General features: G+C 41.2%; 1 protein-coding gene across 1 annotated transcript in view; it reads right to left on the minus strand.

The window, feature by feature from the left end:
• Positions 1–464: 464 nt before the first annotated feature.
• SOCS7 (suppressor of cytokine signaling 7) overlaps positions 465–21,640 on the minus strand; it is a 28,033-nt gene continuing 6,857 nt past the window's right edge. The window contains exons 2-10 of the mRNA XM_044444503.1: positions 21,205–21,269; positions 17,839–17,943; positions 15,294–15,398; positions 11,831–11,961; positions 10,956–11,124; positions 10,579–10,707; positions 9,147–9,282; positions 7,077–7,241; positions 465–5,948 (exon numbers count right to left, since the gene is read on the minus strand). Of these exons, the coding sequence (XP_044300438.1) occupies positions 7,121–7,241; positions 9,147–9,282; positions 10,579–10,707; positions 10,956–11,124; positions 11,831–11,961; positions 15,294–15,398; positions 17,839–17,943; positions 21,205–21,269 (961 nt within the window). The 3' untranslated portion in view covers positions 465–5,948; positions 7,077–7,120. The remainder of the gene's footprint in view (positions 5,949–7,076; positions 7,242–9,146; positions 9,283–10,578; positions 10,708–10,955; positions 11,125–11,830; positions 11,962–15,293; positions 15,399–17,838; positions 17,944–21,204; positions 21,270–21,640) is intronic.

Below are 21,640 nucleotides of genomic sequence, written 5' to 3' on the forward strand. Positions count from 1 at the left end.
CCAGCTTTACTTTAGCTTGCTTACATGCAGGATGTTGTTTTTAGGAGCTGTGCAGGGGAGATTTCTGCATATAATCCAGCATTACTGTATTCATCTGCAGGCTGCTGAGTGACTTCTCTTATTGCAAACAGGTTGCGCAGAATTCAGTCTTCTCCCCTCTTTTTCCCAGTCACCCACAGCTACTTCCAGGTGAGACCTTTTTTGAATCACAGCCCTGCCTCATTCACAGCAGCTTACAAGAGGCCCAGACATCACTGTCATCCGCTCAGATCACTGCTGTGGTTGTTTTCCCATCACTACTTCCAGCATTTTTCTTACCAGATAAAATCCATTAAGAAGAAAAAGATGGCATGGCTGCACAGTGCCCCTTCATCTGGAAGACACTTGAAGGATTAAGAGGAAATGTTAAATTAATCTGTGGGAGTTTTCCTCCCCATCAAAATAAGACAGAACACGTGAAAATGGACCATTTAAGTATTTTATTTCAAACCCCCCACCAACCCTGTGAAACATCCACCCATAGGCCAAAAGAACAAAAAAACAACCCACAATAGAAATGAGATACAAACAGGAGAGAGAGGCAAAGTTCTCTTCCGTAGTTGACAAATTTACCCAAAAAGGGAAAGGGGGAAAAAAGCGCCTTCCACCCCAATGTTGAGGCAAAATTGTTCAGTACATCCATTTTCCAGACAGAAACCTGCAGTAGTTACAAATGCTTCCAAATGAGAAACCAAAAACGTGCCTATTGATACAATATATACAGACAAGGCCATACAGAATCCAGTCCATAAAATAGCCTGATCCCTTCCACAAAATGCCTAAACACACTCAAAGTGCATTTATCTTCATATAAAACATATTTTCATTCCTCCTCCACCTCCAGAAAGAAAACTAATGACCTGAAAGTCTGAATTTTGCTCTGTTTACATTTTATATTGTTTAAAAATAAATTACAGCAGCTGATTTAATAATTTAAACTCACTTTCTCTCTCACACAGCACACACCCAGCAAAATAAGCCTGAAACCCCACCTTCTAATGCTGTATCTTACGAAAAACACTTGGAAGAATGTGCAGGCTTTTGAGTCACACAGAAATCTGAAGCTGCCTACATATACTAGCTTTCACTGAGGCATATGCACATCCAATGTTTTGTCTCTCACCCACTTTCTCTAATCAAATGGAGTTGTCAGTTTTGTAGCACATGCATCCCTGGAAAAGCTGTAACAAGTTCCCAATAATTGATCTACACTCTATCAATAAAATGTGCATTTTTGTATGTGTGTTAGTTTTGGAACCATTTTTTAAGTAAAAAAAATCAACTTAAGTGTTATTTCATCAAATAGGTAGATCTCTGAAAGAGCTCTTGTAGTACTTTAAAGAAGTGAAATTGCCTAGATCAGATTACATTTGCTCTGACATGGTCAGATTCATTACTCCATAAACTTATGAAGGATTTGTTTCCTGTCAATGTAACAAGCTAAACAAAGCTAATTGGTCAAGTCTTGTAGTAAAAGCCAAGGCATTTACAGCTTGCAGGTTTTATCATCTTCCTGGGTCTACTGCACTAACATAGGGATTCCCAAGCCTTGTCAAGTAACAGCAGTTCACAGAATACATAGCTAAAGGGCTGTGCGCAGCTTGCAGAGCGAGGGGGGGATGGGGCAGTTGCCAGAGTTGGGAATAAGTGAAGCAGCATGAATCCGAAGTTTGGAAAAAATGCAAACAGCTTGAAACCCCAGTATGTATTCAGTGATCCAGCTATCCTTACTGGATCAGAACTTGAATCCCCTTAAGTAAAGGGATTCTGGGAACCCTCCACTCCCAAACATATTATAGTTGGAGGTAGCTGAGAGACAATTAAGAACCAGTCTAGCAAGACCAAAAGGTGATGCCATCTGCATATTTTCACTGTGCATGATGCAGGTAACTGTGAAACTCTTACATAACTGATTTTTTAAAAAGTCATCTTAGTTTTCTGTGACTCGTTCTCATGGCCAGATAAGTATTTATGCCATTTAGATATTCCATAATTCCTATGGATATGTTTTTTTAACCCATTGCATTTGGACATCCCACAGGGGACGTCCCCTTTTCAAAAAAGCATGGAATCCTCCCATCAAGTGCTCTTCCGAGGAACTTTATTACAGTACCTAGCTCTTTTAGGCAGTTAATATAAATAATTAATTCTGCAGTGCACATGGTTTCTTGCTGTTCTTGAGAGATATCAAGGGTCTGGGCAGAATAGAAGGGAGCATCACAATGATCTGCAAGATTTGGCTGAGGGCTAATATCCAAAATCCACCTTTGAGCATCTTTTAAAAATGCACTGAATTGTGAAACATTGCCTGCTCATTTTAGCCTCAAGTTAGCACCTAAGTTAGAAAAAAATCCCAAAGCAATTAAGAGCAAGGCCATTACAAGCTGCATCTGTACCCCACCTCATAAAAAAGAGGTTCGACATTTGACTCCAGAAAACAAAAAGTTTGCTGCTATGGTTCTGAAAGCTCAAATGAGAAAATTTCTGTATTTTGGAACAGGATTCAAAAGCTGCTCACTCAAGAGCAAATCCCTCCTTATCCATTTTTCATCCTAGCAAAGGCTTACATCAGATCCTTATAGGCATGCTCTTGCTCTCACAGTTAAAGCTAACTAGGCTCCTACCCTTGCCAAATTCTAATCAGATTGAGAGAAATTACTGTCCAGAAGCAGAACAAAATATTTACAACTTACTTCCTATTCCAGAATATTGCAGGGAAGAAGAGCATCCCTTGTGGAAGTAAGGGATTCCTTGGGTGTTTAAGGTCTATTTGGAAACAATTTGTTGGGAAGCTCCCAAACCTAGCCTGCATAAAATAAATGAAAATAAAATTAAGAACTACAAAAAGAAAATGGGCAGTTGATTCTAAAGGGATTTCAAAAAGCATCAGCTTATTCTGGGTTAACCACTGGTCTCACTGATCCCTAGCTATTACTACAAAGAGTAACAGATGCCTCATCAGGAAATGTCAAAGCAACGGTTCAGCCAGAGGCAGAGGGGGGAAAAGAGTGCAGAATTTAATTCTTGTTGTGTAACACTCATCCACAACCATTCACACATTTCAAAAAGAGAACTCATTGAACAGCCCCACAAGGGAGGAATTAACAAACAAAAATAAAGAAGTTCCTTTAACAGGAAAGCCATTGTAACAGACCTAATGTGGACACAACAGCAGCCAAGAAAGCCAAGGGACTTTCTTTACATTATTTACACATGATCAGCCTTTGCTACGTGGTAGTCAGGCAAGGGAGCTCTAAAGGTGTTCAGTTCAACAAAATGATCGACCAATAGCAGACACTCAGTGCCCATCACTGGGGTAAGGTTTGTGCGTGTTTGAACCAGATTTTAGAAGTATTTCCCCACCACTGCTGCAAAGTGCAGGCCTTAGCTTTGTGGGACTTTTGGTCTCACCTCTTATTCGAACCAAGCACAAAGAAAGGGAAATAAATAAATCTCCCAGTCCACAACATATTTGAAAGCTTGCCATTTTACGTGAGGTAAAGAAGGTGAATATGATGAGATGAGGTTAAGAACAAGGTATACACAATCCAAGGCCCTTGAAACTGTTCACCAAAGAGCCTCCAACAGATTTCTTGTCCAGACAAGAGCAAAATCTTGAATCCCCTTTATCCCCCTTGAATCTTGTCATTCTTAACTAAATTCCAGTGTCTTTAAATTCTCCCTTACAACCACACACAAGCTCTAAACCATGCTAATTGGGGTAAAACAGATTGTTCTTCCAAGTGGATTGTTAAATTTAAAAATGCACACCCAGGAGAATAATCGCTTGTTCAAGAACTTCTTCAGATTTAAGTTTGCAAGTCCTTTCAGTAATGCTTTCTTTGCTGCTACTTTGATGCGCAACTTCGGTGCCACCAAAGCCTCATGAATTGCAGCAGAGGGCTGCGACTTGATTTCCAGTGTGTCAGAAAAGTTTCAAGGACACCGTTTTCCCTAATATCACCGCTACCATTGGACACACCCAACGCCTTCACTGGCTCATGTCTAACACAAGCATCTCAGCTGCTGTGAGAACTGTTGCGAGATGACAGACCATCAGGGAAGGGTTCGATTTCAGTAGATCAGTGCATTTTCAAGTCACTTATTTCATAAACAGGAAAAAACATACAAAGATGGGCAACAGAAGAGAATCTTTTGCGTAGAGTGAAGCACAGATGGATGATGTGACAGTAAATATGAAGTCAATTCAGAAATGTGTTTTGGAACAAAACAAGGACAAAAGAGATTTGAGAGCAAGTGTTATACATGTTGAAATCATGAAGCAATAATGGGAGAAACAGAGGCCTAGCTTAGAGCTGCTCATTAAAAAAAGATGCAATCAAGTTTTTTCAAGACTTAACTTTAGAAGATGACCTTCTGCTTATCCTCTTATTTCTTAAGAAAATTTTCAAATAGTGTCTCATTGACTATAAAACCTCAGTTTGCTGTATCTAGTATACAAAATGGAAATAAAAGATGCAGCAGAGTAAGATTGATCACATAATATGGAACAAGCTTAACAAACAACAGCAATTATAATAAATTAAATAATAAGTTAAGATCTCACAGTTTTCAAAAAAGTATCACAAACAAACGTATGTCACGTACCTCCAGCAAGGGATGGAAGAGGCTTTAGCACACACAAAAAGGGAGAGTTACCTCTTAGATGCCACAATCACTTCTAAATAGTTGTGGGTTGGTTTGTTTTTTTCTATTACAAAATCCTAATCTTGCTGTTGCAGTGAACAATAGTACACAATATTACTTTGTTGAAGTATTGAACAGATGTCCCAATAAGGCTGGAAGATAGTTTCTCTATCTTACAGGTGTTTTTGGGGGTGGGGGGGAAGGCTGGGGAAGAGAACAGTAGGAGATCATGAATGACTACTCCAAACCTTTGCTCATTCTTTCCCCCTCATACACCAGGACGGGGCTAAGGTGCTTCAAAATACATGCTTCCTCACATTACATGGTCCAAGAGGCATCACCTTTCACCTGCCAAGCCTTCACTCTTCTTGTCCAGAAGGTCATCTGGGTTTGCAAGTTGTCAGGAGCTGTTAATGGGCTGAAAGGCCCATTTGCAATCACATATGGCATCAGATGTCCAGTGTGCATTTACCTCTGCCTGATAGGATTACTGACACTGTTACAACAGCCAGCCCATGGATGAGGTCCAGCATCAGTGGTGGTGGGAGGAAAGGCAAGAGAGATCCATCCATGATTCCAAATGCTAACAGCCTGGGTAGCATTGTGGAGCTGTTCCACTGCCATGTCCCATTTGCACTCAAAGGCAACAGCATATTTTTTCCAATCTGGCTAATTTCCCACTGCTTGACCAGCTTTCAATACTTGCACACGTGCACACACTCCTCCAGCAAGCTCTCCTTAATCATGAGGAAGCCACAATTCGCATTTTCTGACCTCCCCCCACCCCACTGGCTCTTCCCCTCCCCAGTGCAACAGTCTTATACAGTTGAATGCAGCTTGAGTTTAGGCCTTACTTATGAAAGCAGCATCCAACCAGAATAGATGGAAAATGCAGTTTTGCTCATTAAGTCTCAAAAACTGATATGCACCCCCCCCATCCACCCATCCCAAAAATGGCAACAGGTAAACAAAATGTAAAATTGGCTCACAATTTCCCATGCCAGAAGAGGGGGGGGGCACAAAAAATAGAAATTTAACAAGAAAAATAACATTCTCCATCCTTCCAGGAGCTTGTAGTCCAGTTTCAGTGAATTCCGACCTCCTTATGGAACCAGATGGGGTCAAGGCTCCCATTTCCATGCACAGCTGTGCTTCTTATTGAGCCCTGGACCTTCTCTGGAGGCCTGGAGACAGACAGAGCAAATGCCAGGCATCTTCTCCAGTGCAGCTTCCATAGCTACAGGTTACTGGTGACCAAATTTCTAGGTAAAGAAGGGATGTAGAAAGATAGGTGGTGGGAGGGAGAGAAAAAAAAAGCACAGTGTGAGTTTAGGACAAAATTGCATCAGTTTTTTTTTCTGAGCATATTTTGCACTTGATGTATAAGCATGAAGTTTGATTCTAAGCATAGAATTCAAAAGTCTGTACTTTTACAGGGTAAAATATTTATAGTCTCTAAGGCTGTGAAGAAGAACTTGCAAAGACATGGGGCAGGGCCTAAGGAAGCCTGTATGACACCAATTCTGGACTCAGAGAAAAGTTTCCAGTGTAATCAAGAAACTGGATTTCAGTCTGCTGCTGCTGCCGGCAGCTACCTGGTGGAAGAAACAGAGCAAGAGGCAACAAAGCAGTTATGGAAGATAAGCAGATGTACACTATGCTGCATTACTTAGATTGTAGATATATCTTAAATAAAAATGCAGAGTAAACAAAGCTGCAAGCAAGATGTAAGACGTCATAAAACACATTTGGGCAGCATTCAGATGCAATGCTAAACCATAGTTAGAACAAGATTGGGCTTGTTTAGCATTAGGATAACAACCCTAACCTTTCCCTTGATTTGTTCTTCCTCCCTTCTCCCAAGGCAACCATGAACAAACGTTCAAAAACATTTGCTTCTCTTTTACCAGTTTGCTGTGACATCCAAACCAAACTGTGATTAATCTGTTATCGTTTCAAATCATTGTTTACAATTCCCCCTTTTCCTAAGAATAGCATTTAGTTTGCTGTCCTTTCATGACACCCAAAAGTCACTGCTGCCTCACTTTGGCTAATGATAGGGCTGGTCCTGCAAGGCAATTCATTTCTAGAGAAATTGGAAAGAGCATCAAAAATTAGAAGAACCACAGACATGTCAGGATGCACAATGAATTTTAAATGCTTCTGCTCTTTCCCGGGTGAAGAAGCAGTGGCCTTCCCGATGTTGTTGGATTATAGCTTTATCATTCTTGACAACTTGACCATTCAGGCCCAGATTTCAATCTTTTTTTAAAGCAACATACTCTAGCCCAGTATTCTTCAACCTGGCACCCTCCAGATGTGTTAAACTCCTCCATCATGCTTGGGTTGAGGAAGACTGCTCTAGCCCTTGCATACAATATGTATGTTACCATTGAGGACAGCAGCAGGGCAGGGATGTGGTGGGGGTCCCTCACTACGTTGAAGACTCTGCCTCTTGCTTCTGTTTGGAAACAAGCTGAGCCTCCTTCAGTGAGAGATACACCTCCTCCTGGGGGTCATAGTAGTAGAACTTGCGGATATACGAGATCAGAGGCCTAGATGAACAGAAAGCCAAAAAGCATCAAGATTTTCGCACCATAATCATTTCAGCACAAAATTAATTTCAAACAAATAAACAAGCAAACACACAACCAGATTCTAATCTCTGTCTTTAAAATTAATGCTAGAAACCTTCAGGTAAAAACTGGGCTTTTTACTGCAAATACAACAACATAGGTTGGAACTGTATGGGAGCTGCATCTTTTTAATGCTCTTCAATTTTTATGGAGAAGGTTACAGAAAAAGATGGACATACATGGAAAGATTTCAAAAACAGACCTGCATTGCATGCTCTAGTTTTTAGATGACTCTAGCATCTGAAGAATACTAGGACCATCAAAATACATATCCTTTGTACTGTTTTCCCTCCAGCAGGTCATGCTTTCTTGCTTTCAGCCAAACCAGCTACCTCTCTCCCATTGCATTTAAGGTTCCCATTGCCCTAGGGCCAAAGCTGATTGCTCCCCGCACCTTCCAGCCAAACTCGGTTTCTGTTTCCCTTCATAGCAAGTTGCATTGCCAATATTCCACATAAACCAACACACTCTTTCTAAATTGTTTGTATGCACACAAACTGCTATGTGGACACCATAGCAATTAAAACTATTCTGGAATGGGGGTGTTTGAAAGAAATAGCTCACAGGAAAGCATTCTAGCCTAAGGCTTTTCCAGTCAGTTTTCAGCACGATAAAATGCACAGTGCTCAGTCATTTGTGGAATCCCCAGATGTTTTCCCTCAAGCAAGCAGTCTGCTTTAGGCAATGGCCCATTATTTCAAAGTGCAAATGGCACACATATTAGTGCACGGAAAAGGATTCCTTTTCCCCAGTGCCATCTAACATGAGGATCTTTGCCTGGAATGCAACAGTGCACAAAGTCTGGTTGCAACATGCATGCTCATGATTCGATTACTCTGCTATATTTGTCAGGTAGCAGCTTTTCAGACACCACTGAGGAGAATAGCTTTCTGAAAAGATTATGAAGATTCTCATTGCTGTGTTCAGTCTTCAATCCCTTAATTCATAACGGTAACTCTTTGCCTGATCCTATCATCACTGAGCAAGCAATGTGCCATGTTGCCAGCCAAGTAACCAATGCTTATTGGATAGTGCTGGAAAAAGTAAAGGTGTCCTTCCCAACCTGCTAAAACCTCCCTGTGTGTGGTCTGTGTATGAACAGCCTGACTGTATGCCATGCATCCCTGCCTCTAGGGCAGCCTTCCCCAGCCTTATGCCTTCCAGACACATTTGGACTGCAACACCCAGAATCCCCAGTCAATGCCGCTGCTGGATGGGAATTCTGAGGGCTGTGGTCCAAATGCCTCTGAAGGCCACTAGGTTGGGGAAGGCTGATCAAGGACACGATCAGACAAGCTCCCCCAACCCGGTGTCTTCCAGCTGTATTCAACTGCCAGCAGTCCCAGACCAACACATCTGGAGGGCACCAAGTTGCAGAAGGTTGCCATAAGCTGTTAAGGAAGGGGTGAGCAACCTGTGGACCTACAGCTTCCATCACCCTTAGCCAGAATATCCAAGAGTGAAATAACACTGGATGGGAGCATGGGAATTGTAGTCCAAAACATCTGGAGAGCCACAAGTTTCCCACCCCTTCTTAGAGGCTTGCGGAAGGCAATTGTCTCCTTTCCTTTTCATTTTCCTCCCTCATCTGCAAACCATTCTCTTAACATTCCCTATACCTTTGTAAAGCCTCCCCCAAACAACAAACATACAGATAATTCTGCATACCTCGGATGGGTATTGGTTGGATGACCCATATTCAAAAGCGATTGGTGCCTGATTTCACTATTAGAGGACACGATGTTGAAACAGCAGCAATTCCTTTAACCACAGCATTGCTTTAAAAGGAGCTAAGAGAAAGCAAAGGCTCAAGGCAACACCTACTTGGGAAGTGGCAGTTCTGGAATGTGATCGATGCGGACCAGTTGCCTTATCCGGAAGCGGCAGAGGTGCTGCAGCGATTTAACGTTGCTGAACCGAGAGACTGGATAGAGGAGCTGGACAGGTGTTGGAGGGAGACCTGCAAATTTAAGGATGGGGGGAATAAAGAAATGGGGATGCTTGGTTAGCCTAGAGCAAGACACAACAGGAGCAACTGAGAAATACCTTTTTCAGGAGCATGGAGAAGAGTGTACACTGGAAGCTGCTCTGACTATTGCCAGGACATACCACTCGCATATAAAGGCAACGGCTGCCTCAGCCTCCTGTGGACACTTGACTCCACGCACCCCTGGATTAGGAATGTAATGCAAGAAGAAGTCTGTGTTCTTTGCTTGCTTCACATAAGAGCTGAGGGCATTTAGGGTTTCATTCAGCATAGGCTAGATTACTGTGCACATCCAGATACCAAATGAAGGAAAACTAGCTTCTTGGGCATGCTGACAGTGACCTCCTCCCCACACCAATATGCTGCACCCTTCTAGCAGAGGGATTCAAGTTCTGTTTTGGAAATGCAGCCTCTCAAATTGCATAGTCTTGCTAGTATATATGAGGAATTTGGAGAAGCCATCCAGATGTTGTCGGACTTCAACTTCCATCAGCTTAGCATAGCTAATAGTCAGCAATGATGGAAGCTGGAGTGTAATGTCTGGAGGGGCAGACAGTCCCACCCCTGGGCAAGATGGACCAAGAACTGCATGTGAGGCAATGTAACATTCACAGTACATTTTGAGAGGGGTTATAAACTCAGTGGAAGAGTCCAGTGGTAGAGCTCCTTTGCATGCAGGCCCAAGCTCATTCCTCAGCATCCCATTAAGAGGACCTAATTCGCTTCTTCCTCCAAGACCACTCGAGCTGACAGCACTGAGCTAGATCAACAAGGGATCTGACTCAGCATAAGGGATATGAATGTATTTTCCATCTGTTCACTTAAGCAGGGATGCTGTAGAAACTGGAAAAGAGCTGAGAGCTCAGTTCTCTCAAAGTCCATTCATGTGAGTGATTGAGCAGCCCCAGGAAATCTTAAGTCTAGATTGTTGCTTGTGCAAAATGCCAATACAGATCCCTAGATGAACCTGAAACACAGTATCCTGAAAAGTTATCCTCATACTCCTTTCACTTGAACTATCCCCTGTGGCAATGTGGAAACACAAAACATCTTGAAGTTTGACCCCTCTTAAATTAAGAAAACAAGTTTCTAGGTCTCATAATTCTAGAGACAACCAGTCAGGAACATTCAATGCCTGTCACATAATTCTGACATTATTCTTAAGAGCATGGATATTATTTGTCAGAAGAAAATGAAAATGATTAGATACCACTGTGCGTGCTTAATGACTGTCACAATACAAATATCTAAGTGGTACCCAACACATACCTGGGACCCTGGATCTTAAGAAATAAAGGAACTTTCCATTTTTAGAGTGCATGATGGCACGCTTGATGAATTCTACCACAGACTGGCAGCGGTCCTCAAACTTGGGATGACACCAAAGACTAAAGGTTCCTGAGCCAAGAAAAAGAGATGCATGTCACAAGGGGGGAAAACTGGGTGAAACAGTGTGCTGGCTACATATAGAAACATCAAAATAATGGTAATCAGCATAGTAAATTAAATATTGCCACCAGGGGAGACTCTATCATGGATTAATTGGGTAATCTTCTATAAACAGTTACTTCTTAGCCTCCATTTAACTCTCTGCAAGGTTAGTAAGAAGCCATTCTAGCTTTATGCCCTTGGCCCATCAGGCTCACCTCTGTAATGCTCCATTCTAGTGTGATGGGTAATACCCTGTGACCGAAAACTGAGGCTCAGGATATACCGAGGATCAGAACTATCACGAACCAGGAAGGACCCATCTGGTTTTCCTTTCAGCTTCATTTCAGCATCTTCCCAGTTCATAGGTCCCCAGTACCAACCACACTGTGCCAAAGATAGAGATGAGGAGAGAGGAAGAGGTTTGATTTAGCAGTTTTAACTAGAAACATAAGCAAAATGTTCAAAAGAAGCCTTCACACAGTGGAATACATTGGCATAGGATATGATTTGCTAAGAGAACAAACAGGAAGATGGTCAATAGGCACGGAACTGTTTTGATTCTAAAAAATACTCTGTAACTTTGCACAAAGGCAGTTCTGCATGCAGGCAGCAACCTATAAAAGGATCTGTATTTTTATAATCAATTCCATGCAAACAGGTGACAATGGCACATCTTGGTCATTTTCACTGCAGATGTAAAGCTATAGCCACTGCCCTTTGTATGTACATATTCTCTTTGATCTTTCAAGTACACAACTCTCCATTTTCAGAACAGCATTTTTCTGATTAGCCAAGGCTGGCTGAGACAGCACTCTGAAGCTGCTCCAGCAACTCCCCGCAACCCTTTCCTAAAATGGAAAACATTGTAGTTCTTTGTTTTATGACATAAAATAATTTTGACCACACATAATGTATCCTGCTTTAATTTTCCACACAATATAGTGCTGACAATACAATAGGTGCCATACAAGCTCCTGAGAATCACCCATTTCATCCCATCTAGCTTCTCTGTTATACTTACACTGTACAGTAAACATTATCAGAACAGAAGCACCTCCACTGAACTTTATTATATTTTGAAAAATCTTACTTTTTCTAGCTCCCGCAAGCTAGCTGCAAAACTGCTTGAGTCAGGCCGATAGAGGGGGCACTGAAGGTGCTGTGCAGGTTGGCTGTGTACTGCTTCTGGAGCTCTGATTGGGATGATCCTGGGAAATGCATCTAAAAAGGGATAGGAGAAATAACAGAGGCAAACAGTCACCCAATTAACATTATAAGGAATAGCACACAAGAAGTTGTGCAGCAGCTCTCCACAGGGGATGTGTTCCTATTTTATAAACTACGGAGTAAATAAAGAGGCTTACCACCCCCCTTATAGAGCTAAGTTATTGGAAGCATGGCCTTGCAGATTAGTTTACAGCACTGCTGGAAGACTTCAGGACAGCAGGATCTACTTTCCTTTCCACTAGAAACCTGAGGTCCACCAGGTACAAACAATGAGGGGCTCAGAAGGACAAAAACTGAAGATCAAGAGAGCATCTGAGCATGTGCTCAACTCAGCAATCCATTTTCAGCATCAGAACTGAAACTGGCACACAAACCCTTCCATACACATGTCCCTCCCACCACATTTTTCTCCTTTTCCACAGCCCAGTTTAGGAGAATGCCCACCTTTAAAATACAAGCAGCTCTTGAACAGCAACCATTCAAGATATTAATATATTGTAGTCCAGTATGTACTGCACTGGTGCCTATACTGACCCGCCGTTTCCCTCTTAATACTATGATAACCACCTCCCCACTTGTTTTCTTCTAGGTCAGAGGTGAGCCATGTGCCTCATTCAACCCCCATGGCCTTGGGTACAGTCTCCACTCCTACTAATACACTACTCAAATTCAGTTATTAGTTACAAAAGACTGCTAATTTGAGTTTCTTTTCAAACCAAACATGGAGCTTTTGAATTGCTGTATATTTCAGTGAAAAACTGCTTTTTTGTTTTTTGTAGGTAGTGTGGGAACAGGAGTGAAGTCCCCAGGAGTTCAGGGGTTGAACAACTTCACAGAGAGCTAAGTGGGCAATGTCATCAGAAAGTTCTCAGTTATTAGAAGTTTAAGTTACAGCAAGGGGAGGGAGGAGAAATAGGGGCACATTGACCTGAGAACAATGAGTTTTTTGGCTATAGGGAAAAACTTTACAGTAATAGGCAGCGTATAAATGGAAGTATAAATAAATGTGCTTATTACTATTATCATGAACCACCTTTCTTTTTCTACAGAAAGCCATGCTCAACATGACATACAAAACCCATAAAGTAACTTTTATGTTACCATGAAGTAACCTGAAACTTTAAATACAACCATATAAAAAGTAGCTCAAAAGCAGCATAAATATTAGGTCTGTAGACGTTCACATCAACAAACAGTCAGGAACTGTTGTATACAATGAAAATGGTTTCTTCACCTGCTAGCAAAACATGTTTCAAGATACTGCCTGGGCAGAGTATTTCTTAAGTTTGAAATCCACTACAGAATAAAACCTCCTAACCTATACCTTGATAGAAAGGCTTCATAAACAGATCTCAGAGGGATGCAGAGGAAGGGGAAGCAGAACTATATGTGGAAGCAAGGGTGGGCAGGAAAGTAAAAGCTGTGGTGGGCAACAGTAGGTGGGGAGATAAGGGAAGGATCCAGCAGCCGGATCTTGGCCATTCCTACTAGCAGCAGGAAGATCGAAAAGATCCACTGTCCCACTTGACCAACAAACGGAACAGCTCTTCATTTCTGCTCAACTTGCATTTTGATTTTGGGCATTAATTTAATTGGTCAAAACCAGGCATTCACAAAACAATTCATTGGGCATTTCCTTTTTATAAATGAGGAGGGAAACATTTAATTGTGAGAATGAGCCACTACATATAGAGCTGGTATCCAGGGTAGGCATGGAGGGGCTATGCTCTAAGAGAAACTCACAGACAAGACCCCCCACCCCCACCCCCAGTGCTGCCTCACCTCTTCTTCATTGCAACCTGCCTCTCACTCTGATCCAAACAAGAGCAGCAGTGAGAAGGGCATTCAGTAAATGCCTCTTCCTATCTACTCACTGGCTCTCCCCTGTGCTGGCCCCAGTGGCGCAAGTGGGAGCAATTAGGAGAAAGAAGAGGAACCAAAGCAGCAAGTGACAACAGCAGTGAGAAATGGCCTTCGATTCAAGGGGGCTATGTAGTGCACCTTCCCCACCTGTCTTCAAAAACCTGGAGTTCACAATGACTGCATTTCTACCCAAGAGCAGCACCTGAAATCCGATCTGGAAGATATCCAAGCCAAAGAACTGCTACCCAGACCATTTTCACACAAGGCTCAATTCTTGAGTGTTATTTTGATTTCTACTCCATTGTCTCACAAGGATTTGAAGAGGTAATAACATGTATAAACACTTATTCACGGTTATGTGACATCCTTATTCAATCCCTTCTATTTTCCCTTGGTTAGTGAATAATATATTCTTGGGAAGGAAGGTCACTACATAATTTAAGTTCCTGATAAGTTAGAAATATCAATCCAAGTTATTCTCAGAAAACAAGTGCTAACTTTCCAGAAGAGTTTATTGACTTTGCAATGAGTTGGCCATGTGACACAACAAAGCTACACAAGGATTACTTTGGACCTGCTCTAGATCCCAGCATATTTAAAATCTCCATAGAAACCTGTATGATCCCAAGTTTTTCTATATTCTGGAAGCAGTAAGAACACTGTATATTTAGCAACCACTCCTAAGAGGAAAAGTAGATTTTGATATTCCTAATAAATTTGCCTAATTCTTTTAATTGATATACCAAGCATGCCACCCATCAGCACAACAAGCTGCATTTAGAAGCATATAGGATTCATCACTTTGATGGGAGGTCAAAGCTGCAGCTGCAGAGGTACAGCTAAGATGAGGGCAAGAACTCTATGCCTCCAATCCAGATAATTATGACCCCAGTATGAGGGTGATATAGTTATCCAGTCTAATTCAGTTTGATCTTCTGCACCAAGAGCAACACTACCTACAAGACCATCCCAGGTTTTGGTTTTTTTTAAACCTCCCAAGGTCATGTACTATACTGTACCGTATATACCATCAATTGCAATTTAAAATATCCCCCAATATAACTGATATTATTACCAGTTCAATAGATGTGGTTTCATAAAAGCATCTTGTAAAAGTCAAGCAGAACCACCATAAGCATGTATGCAAGAATCAGGTCAAGCAAAAGTTGCAAAGAGTTTTGCAAGGGGTGTGGAGTCAAGAGAGAAGCAAGGAAATTCTGTGCATGTTGCTCTGGGGCGTCCAATGCATACTCGCCACCTTGAAAGCCAAGCATGACCAAGAGACATAGAACAATCTGTTGTGTGCACACATAATCATGTCATTTTTGTGGACTGGTTTTAGCTTTGCTGCATTTCTTGCACACCGCCTTAAGCCCAAAAATCCAAATCTTTAAATTAAAAGAAGCTCAGGGAAATTTTACAATGGAAATTTTGGAAACCTTGAGGATCAAAACTAAACTGACCAGGGGCGTGCGGTGGAGGCGGCGGAGGCAGAGGAAAAGACTGGAGGGACGAAGACCCCATCGGACCCACTAAGACAGATGTAGGCAGTGTCCCACTGATATCGTCTAGAAGAAGAACAAAAAAATTGAAAGGTCCAGGAAGTATAAAATAACAGGGCAAAAAGATAGGCTCACAGTAGGATTCCTTTCTCTGAGCACCAAACACACTTCTTGGTAGTCTTCTACATTAATAAAAATGTGTGTCTATAACATACCTATTGAAGAGTTTTTTGTTGACTGTATAAATTATAAAGCATCAGATATCGGGTGTGTTAAGAATAAAAGCTATGGTTTTAGAAAGTTTTGTTTAAAAAATCTCTGAAAGAAACAGCAACATAGCCACAATCACTGAAGGTCTTAGATATGGATAAATTTGGATGTCCAGAAGCCAATTGTCCTTGGAACATTTCTTCTTAGTTTAATACAAGCAACTGCATCTGATAGCCTCAAAGATGTGCCCAGATTTCAAATACACACAGTGATGTCAATGAAACAGGATGCATACATTCATATTTCAATTTGTGGATTAAACGAACCTATATATGTAGGGCAGTTTGTGTTTAAGGGGGTCATAAAGAATTGAAAGCTCTTTAACAGAGCTACATTTGACATACAGCATGTGCATCCAATATGGAACCTGTGATGCTAAAACATTCATGGTAGCCCATTGGGGTCTCAATAAAAATCTGAATTTGCTGCCTACTTGGACAGGAAAAAAAAGGGGGGGGGAGAGCTCTGAAGTACCTGTCAAGCCAGAGCAAACAGATCTTTTTTTACATCTGGCTTGACAAATGATGAACTAGTTCATATAACACAGCTGTCTCATTATGGGTTATTTAATCCACAACAAGCTGTACTGTGCAGCCATCATTTTGACTGTACAACTCCCACTTGCCCCATGTCATCTGAACCCAGTCACTATCTGTTATTTGAGGGTTAAATACCTCTCATTTGACCCTTACTGCATATACTGCGTTAAGCAAGTGCTATTTAACCCTTGAGTAACCCACAATGACTGACACTGTGCAACTTCCAATAGGCCTAATTTCACTATCAAAAGAGCTGTAGCACACACTGGGCTAATCATGGGTTAAATAATCCACAATGTATCAGCAGTATCATGTTAACTGGGTCCATGCATAATACAAGCCAGACACACCGTATTTGCATAAATGATTTTTTAGGTTGAAATGCACAGCAGGTTTAGCTAAACATTAGACACAATGCTGCCACCATCTCATGCCTCTACTCCAGCACTCTTGTTTGTAGAATATATGTTATATCATCATGCTGCATAATAACCCATTCCCAAAAGCCAGAGGCATAAAGTGGAGGTGGAACAATGAGATGACTTCATCATATCCATTATTTAGACCAAGGAGTTAAAGTGGAGGGAGAAGGAAGACCCACAGCACTGAGTTTGGCATCTCTTGTAACATCCAGTACAATTCTACCCAATTCAACAAGTTTCCTCTACGCCTGTAGAACAGCATTCTACAACTGTGTGCCCCACAGTATGCAAGGCTACATTTCCTATCATCCCCAGACAGCTGAGGTTTCGTTGTTGTCCAACACATCCAGAGGGCCCCAAGTCAGGAAAGACAGTACTAAAACCTTCACTGGCTTGGTGCCATCCCCACTTTCTGTTTATTCAGACGCATAGACAGAATGAAATTCAAGGAGAACTAAAGGTATGCAGAACAATTATTAATGCCCAATTATAGCTAAATTTAAATATATTTCATGCTGTAAAATCCTTCAAGGAAAGTTCCAATGCCCAAGACAGCTGTGTGTGATGTTAACCCATTCAAAGAGACACAAGTGCTTTGGATCCAAATAAGAGTCTTCAATTCAAGGCAAGTTACAGGCAACATACAGTTAATGTTGCAGCAACACTGGACTAGGTCAACAATGGTTAGTGTCAGGCAGCAACATACGCTCAGATATGGACTTGCTTCTACATATGGATACATAGAATAAGGTTACAGAAACCATTAACCAGTTCACTTTATAAAAGTAGGTTTCTAGACCTTCTGACTGTGATTACAGATTTCCTTTTCAAGGCAGACATGGGCAATGGTTAGGTAGAAACTCAGGAAAAGTATGAGATGGAATTCCAAGGGTGCAGGGACAGAGATGTCAATCTTCTACATGACTCCTTATCCTTCCCCACATGTAGCTGAAGCAAAACACACAAAATTGCAAAATGTTTGACAACCTGTAGAATTTGGCTCTGAGTTTGACTTGGCACAGAATTCAGGGGTGGGAGAGGGAGGAAGAAGATTGGTGCATTCAGGACAGAAAACAGCAAGGTTGTTTCCTCACAAAGTTCTCTTTTTGGCCAAAGAATGTGAAAACTACCAAATGTTATGCAAATGGTTCCAAGAGGGTTTGACCTCTTAAAATAAAAGCACAAAGTAGAGGATAGGAGAAATGGTTAGGACTTATTCCTCAGGAAAGATGCTGGAAGAAATGTGAGGTTTTGCAAAAGGGAGGCAAGCAGTACCCAGAAGGCTGAGGCTTCGCCGTGGCGGAGGTGGGGGCGTCGGGGGGTGCGGGGACGTTAAACCACGCTGAGAGATATCCACATCCACCAGTGACACTGTCTCACCTGGAGAAATGAAGAAAAATGAAAGCATTAGTGCCAGCAACTTTCCCAAGTACCAGAAGGACTTCATCTAGGACTCTACCCCCAGAAGGTATTTTTTAATGTTGTGCGCTCAGACCTAGGAACAACTCATTCAAGTCCCTTTAAAAATCTGGCCACACTGATGACTGCCTTGGCCATCACCTGATTAGTCACCTGCAACATGTTCTACATGGGGCTTCTATTGAGAGCATCTGGAAATGATAACTGGTACAAAATCCAGCAGCCAGAGTGTTTACTAGTGTGTATTTTTAGAGCATATTACACTGATCTTAATATCAATTACTTTGGCCTCGTTTGTTTTGGGTCCAATTCAAGGTGCAATTAATTGCAATTAATTACTTAGCAATTAATTGCTTAAAGCTAGAGTATCTAAAGACCATCTCCTAATGGTTTCTAATGTGAAACTGAGATTGTGATATTGTTAATTATTGTTTTTGTGATACTTCATTTTATAATCACTTTTAGGGATGACAGGAGGTACAGAAATGCCAGCTCAGAAAATAAAAATGAACGAACAAGCGTAGAGTCCCATTCTGCTTGCCAGTGACCAACTGCAACCAGTTTCCATTCCTGACCTCTGAGAATACTTCAAGACATACCAATATAGTGAAATCTCCAACAGTATAGATTACAGAAATGCACCCACACTTTAAATTAAAGGAGGACCTAATTTGTGCTGGGACTCAGAATGTATTTTTAATACTTAGTCCAAATATTCAATTATGTGAAGGAATATGGAAAAGTTCCCCTGACCATATGCAGAATGCCTCTCTCTTACTTTTCTAGCATTACACCCTGTCTCCAAATTCATCGGTTAAGGCAGCAGTGCAGCATGTCTTTCAGGTCAAGGGATGTATTCCCTTTTAAAGAAGGTCTCAGAGGCTGCAATCCAGGGGTGGGCAGGACTGAAGGAAAAAGGGCCATGGCCAAATCTCTCCCCCCACCCCAAATACCAACACACTTTACCTTAAAGCACTTACTGCCAATAATTATGCCTCAGGAGAGGAATTCAAACTTTTTAGAATGGGGGAAGGGAAATCACAAAATTCCATGAAGTTATGAAAAAATAAGCAACATCTCATTTCAGGACAAGTCTTCATGGAAGAGAAGTTTATCCTTTAACGGAAGATTGATTTGTCAACACCATCCCCAAAAGCACTGATATTCTTTGGGTAAAGCAAGCATAAACCAACAAATGTTAATCCCTGGGTAGTCAAATCTGAGAATCTAAGGGTGCAAGCCTATTTAAGATTAAAAAGAAATGGCTACACCTCCCAGAATTGCAGGACTTTTTCTATCAAAACATGCTAAGGATTGTACCCTAAACTGTGGGGTTCCATCTAGATCTATCACTCCCTTTTCACTGCAACTTTCTAGTTGCTGCAGGATCTTTAGCTCCTGTTTTATCTAAATAAGGGAAAGATAGAGACTGCATCTCCTCACTTCACCAATAATACACCTAAGAAGTTGGGAGAAGCATCCCAAAATGCATAGTTAGGAATGCAAGTCATTAGAGATTAAACATAGTCTTCTGTTAGACTGTATCTGAATGAGCCATCCTGCATTCATTCAAAAGTCAGTGTTATGTAAATACTCCCTGTTGATCTATTCCACCCCAGTCACTGAAACAGACCTGCACAGACATGCCCTGACCCATAACTGAAGCCAGGAATGAATCAGGTTATGCTTCTGCATCCATTTCATAGTCATAGTCCTGGTAATATTTGGGATGAATATTTAGAATTAATTTTGTTGGTTTCAGTTCATTTATTAAAAAACAGAATTCACCCAATTCACACAGACCCAAATGCCAAAGCCCATACATTTCAGTTTCATAGAAGAAAAATATAACTAAAACGGCCACGTCTGAAGAACATGCATTAGAAGGGTAAACAGAAAGTTTAATCAATGGGAGAAAAGTATACATTTCAAAAATGCACAGAATTGATGCATACACAAATGGTAAAAAAAAGCCTCAAAATACCTAATATGGTCACTAGTCAAAAACAAATTCAAGGTAAAATCTGGAGAGGTTCAGGCTTTGTTGATTTGCACACCCCTCATAAATACACAGCCCAGACTGTAATCTTAGATCTACTTTCCTGGGAATAGGCTCCATGAAACATAAAGGGCCTTACTTCTGAGCAGCCATACATGGGATTGTACTCCTACTCTTCCACTGGGGCAGGGGATATGTTCATCCTGCAGTTAGTGCATGCTCCCTAGATTCCCAACTCTATTTTCTGCCAGGAGGCAAAGATGCACTTTTAATTTTCAACTCAGAACTACTGCCTTTCATTACAGACTCTCTGTAGCCACATAAATGGAACCTAGCTGCTATTATATCATTTAGGGGAATGTATCAAATATCAGAATTAACATTTTGCTGTTCTGCATTTCTTTCACTGCAATTCTGTGGTCAGTTCCTTTCTGAAATAACTAACACTGCGGTTAATACTGTTATGTTTCATCTGATGGATTCCATTTAATCTTATCTAACCTGGCATTAATGTCTTTGTTCTCTCATCCAAGTTACTCAGAAAGTATACACTAATCCTCATAGGGAGTTGGGAAGTTTGAGTTTAGATGCTGGAACAGTAACAGCCAAACCTCTCTTGCCATTAGAGAAGACGAAGGCAACATTCTGTCTTTGTCTTTTAAATAGCTGCTTAAATATAGTTGGTTTAAAGGTTATTGTTTTGAGCAGTTGTATACTGCCTTAGTGGATTTTATGAAAAGGCAATACAAACACACAAATTATTGCTATTAGTAAATGATTCATGAAAATAATGAAGTAAGCAACAATAATTGAGTTTGACCACGGTAAGTCTTGTGGATAAAAGGGAAGAGAGATCTAACCCAGAGCTTAAGGATAGCTATAGAGACTGCTATATTTAAAGTGTATTTGGTCACACAGTAAAACTAATTCAGTTTACCACACACCCCCATCTGGTGTGTTCAGGTGAGAACTCTCTTAAGGTCTTGACCATGCTGGCTGGGGATGATGGGGGTTGTAAGGTACAAAGGTGAGAAAGACTGCTACAAAGAATTCTATTTACCATTCTAGAGAGATCTATCCCTGTCTGTGTGTGCCTTCATGCATGCACATGTGTGACAGAGACCAGAATTTAAAAACACTAATGGCAACATGTTACATATACAGATTAAGGTAGCCATAAATGCTTCCTTCATGGAAGGAAACAAATCAGATTTAAAACTCACCTGTGAAGAGGGGACCAAAAGCAACTGGAGAAAAGGCACTTTGTGTTCGCATCAATCTTGGTTTTCTACAAAAAGATGGACAGATGAGCCTGTAAATAAGATAATGCTGGGTGTCTATTCACCTCTCAAGAAGGTCTGTTCTTTCTCCCACACACCCAAGAGTCTCTGCTTCAGATCTACTTCTGTCTTGTGATCAACACTGTTTCTTGGAACTGTAGGAGGGTGTAAATGTTTCAAGTAAATAAGAACCCAATACTCCAGTTCATTCAATCATTCTCCACGCAGATTGAACAAGCGTGACTCTTACAAATAACTGTTTTCTCTGCACGAATGAACTGTACCTCTGACAGGGAAAAAATGTGCAGCAGCTATTAGAAGTGTGTTCCTTCATCAGGCTCCCACCCTCTTGATTTAAGAACTAAAATGCAACCAAGTT

This window comes from Varanus komodoensis, unplaced genomic scaffold (assembly GCF_004798865.1).
Source record: "Varanus komodoensis strain SLA01 unplaced genomic scaffold, ASM479886v1 scaffold45, whole genome shotgun sequence".
Taxonomy (NCBI): domain Eukaryota; kingdom Metazoa; phylum Chordata; class Lepidosauria; order Squamata; family Varanidae; genus Varanus; species Varanus komodoensis.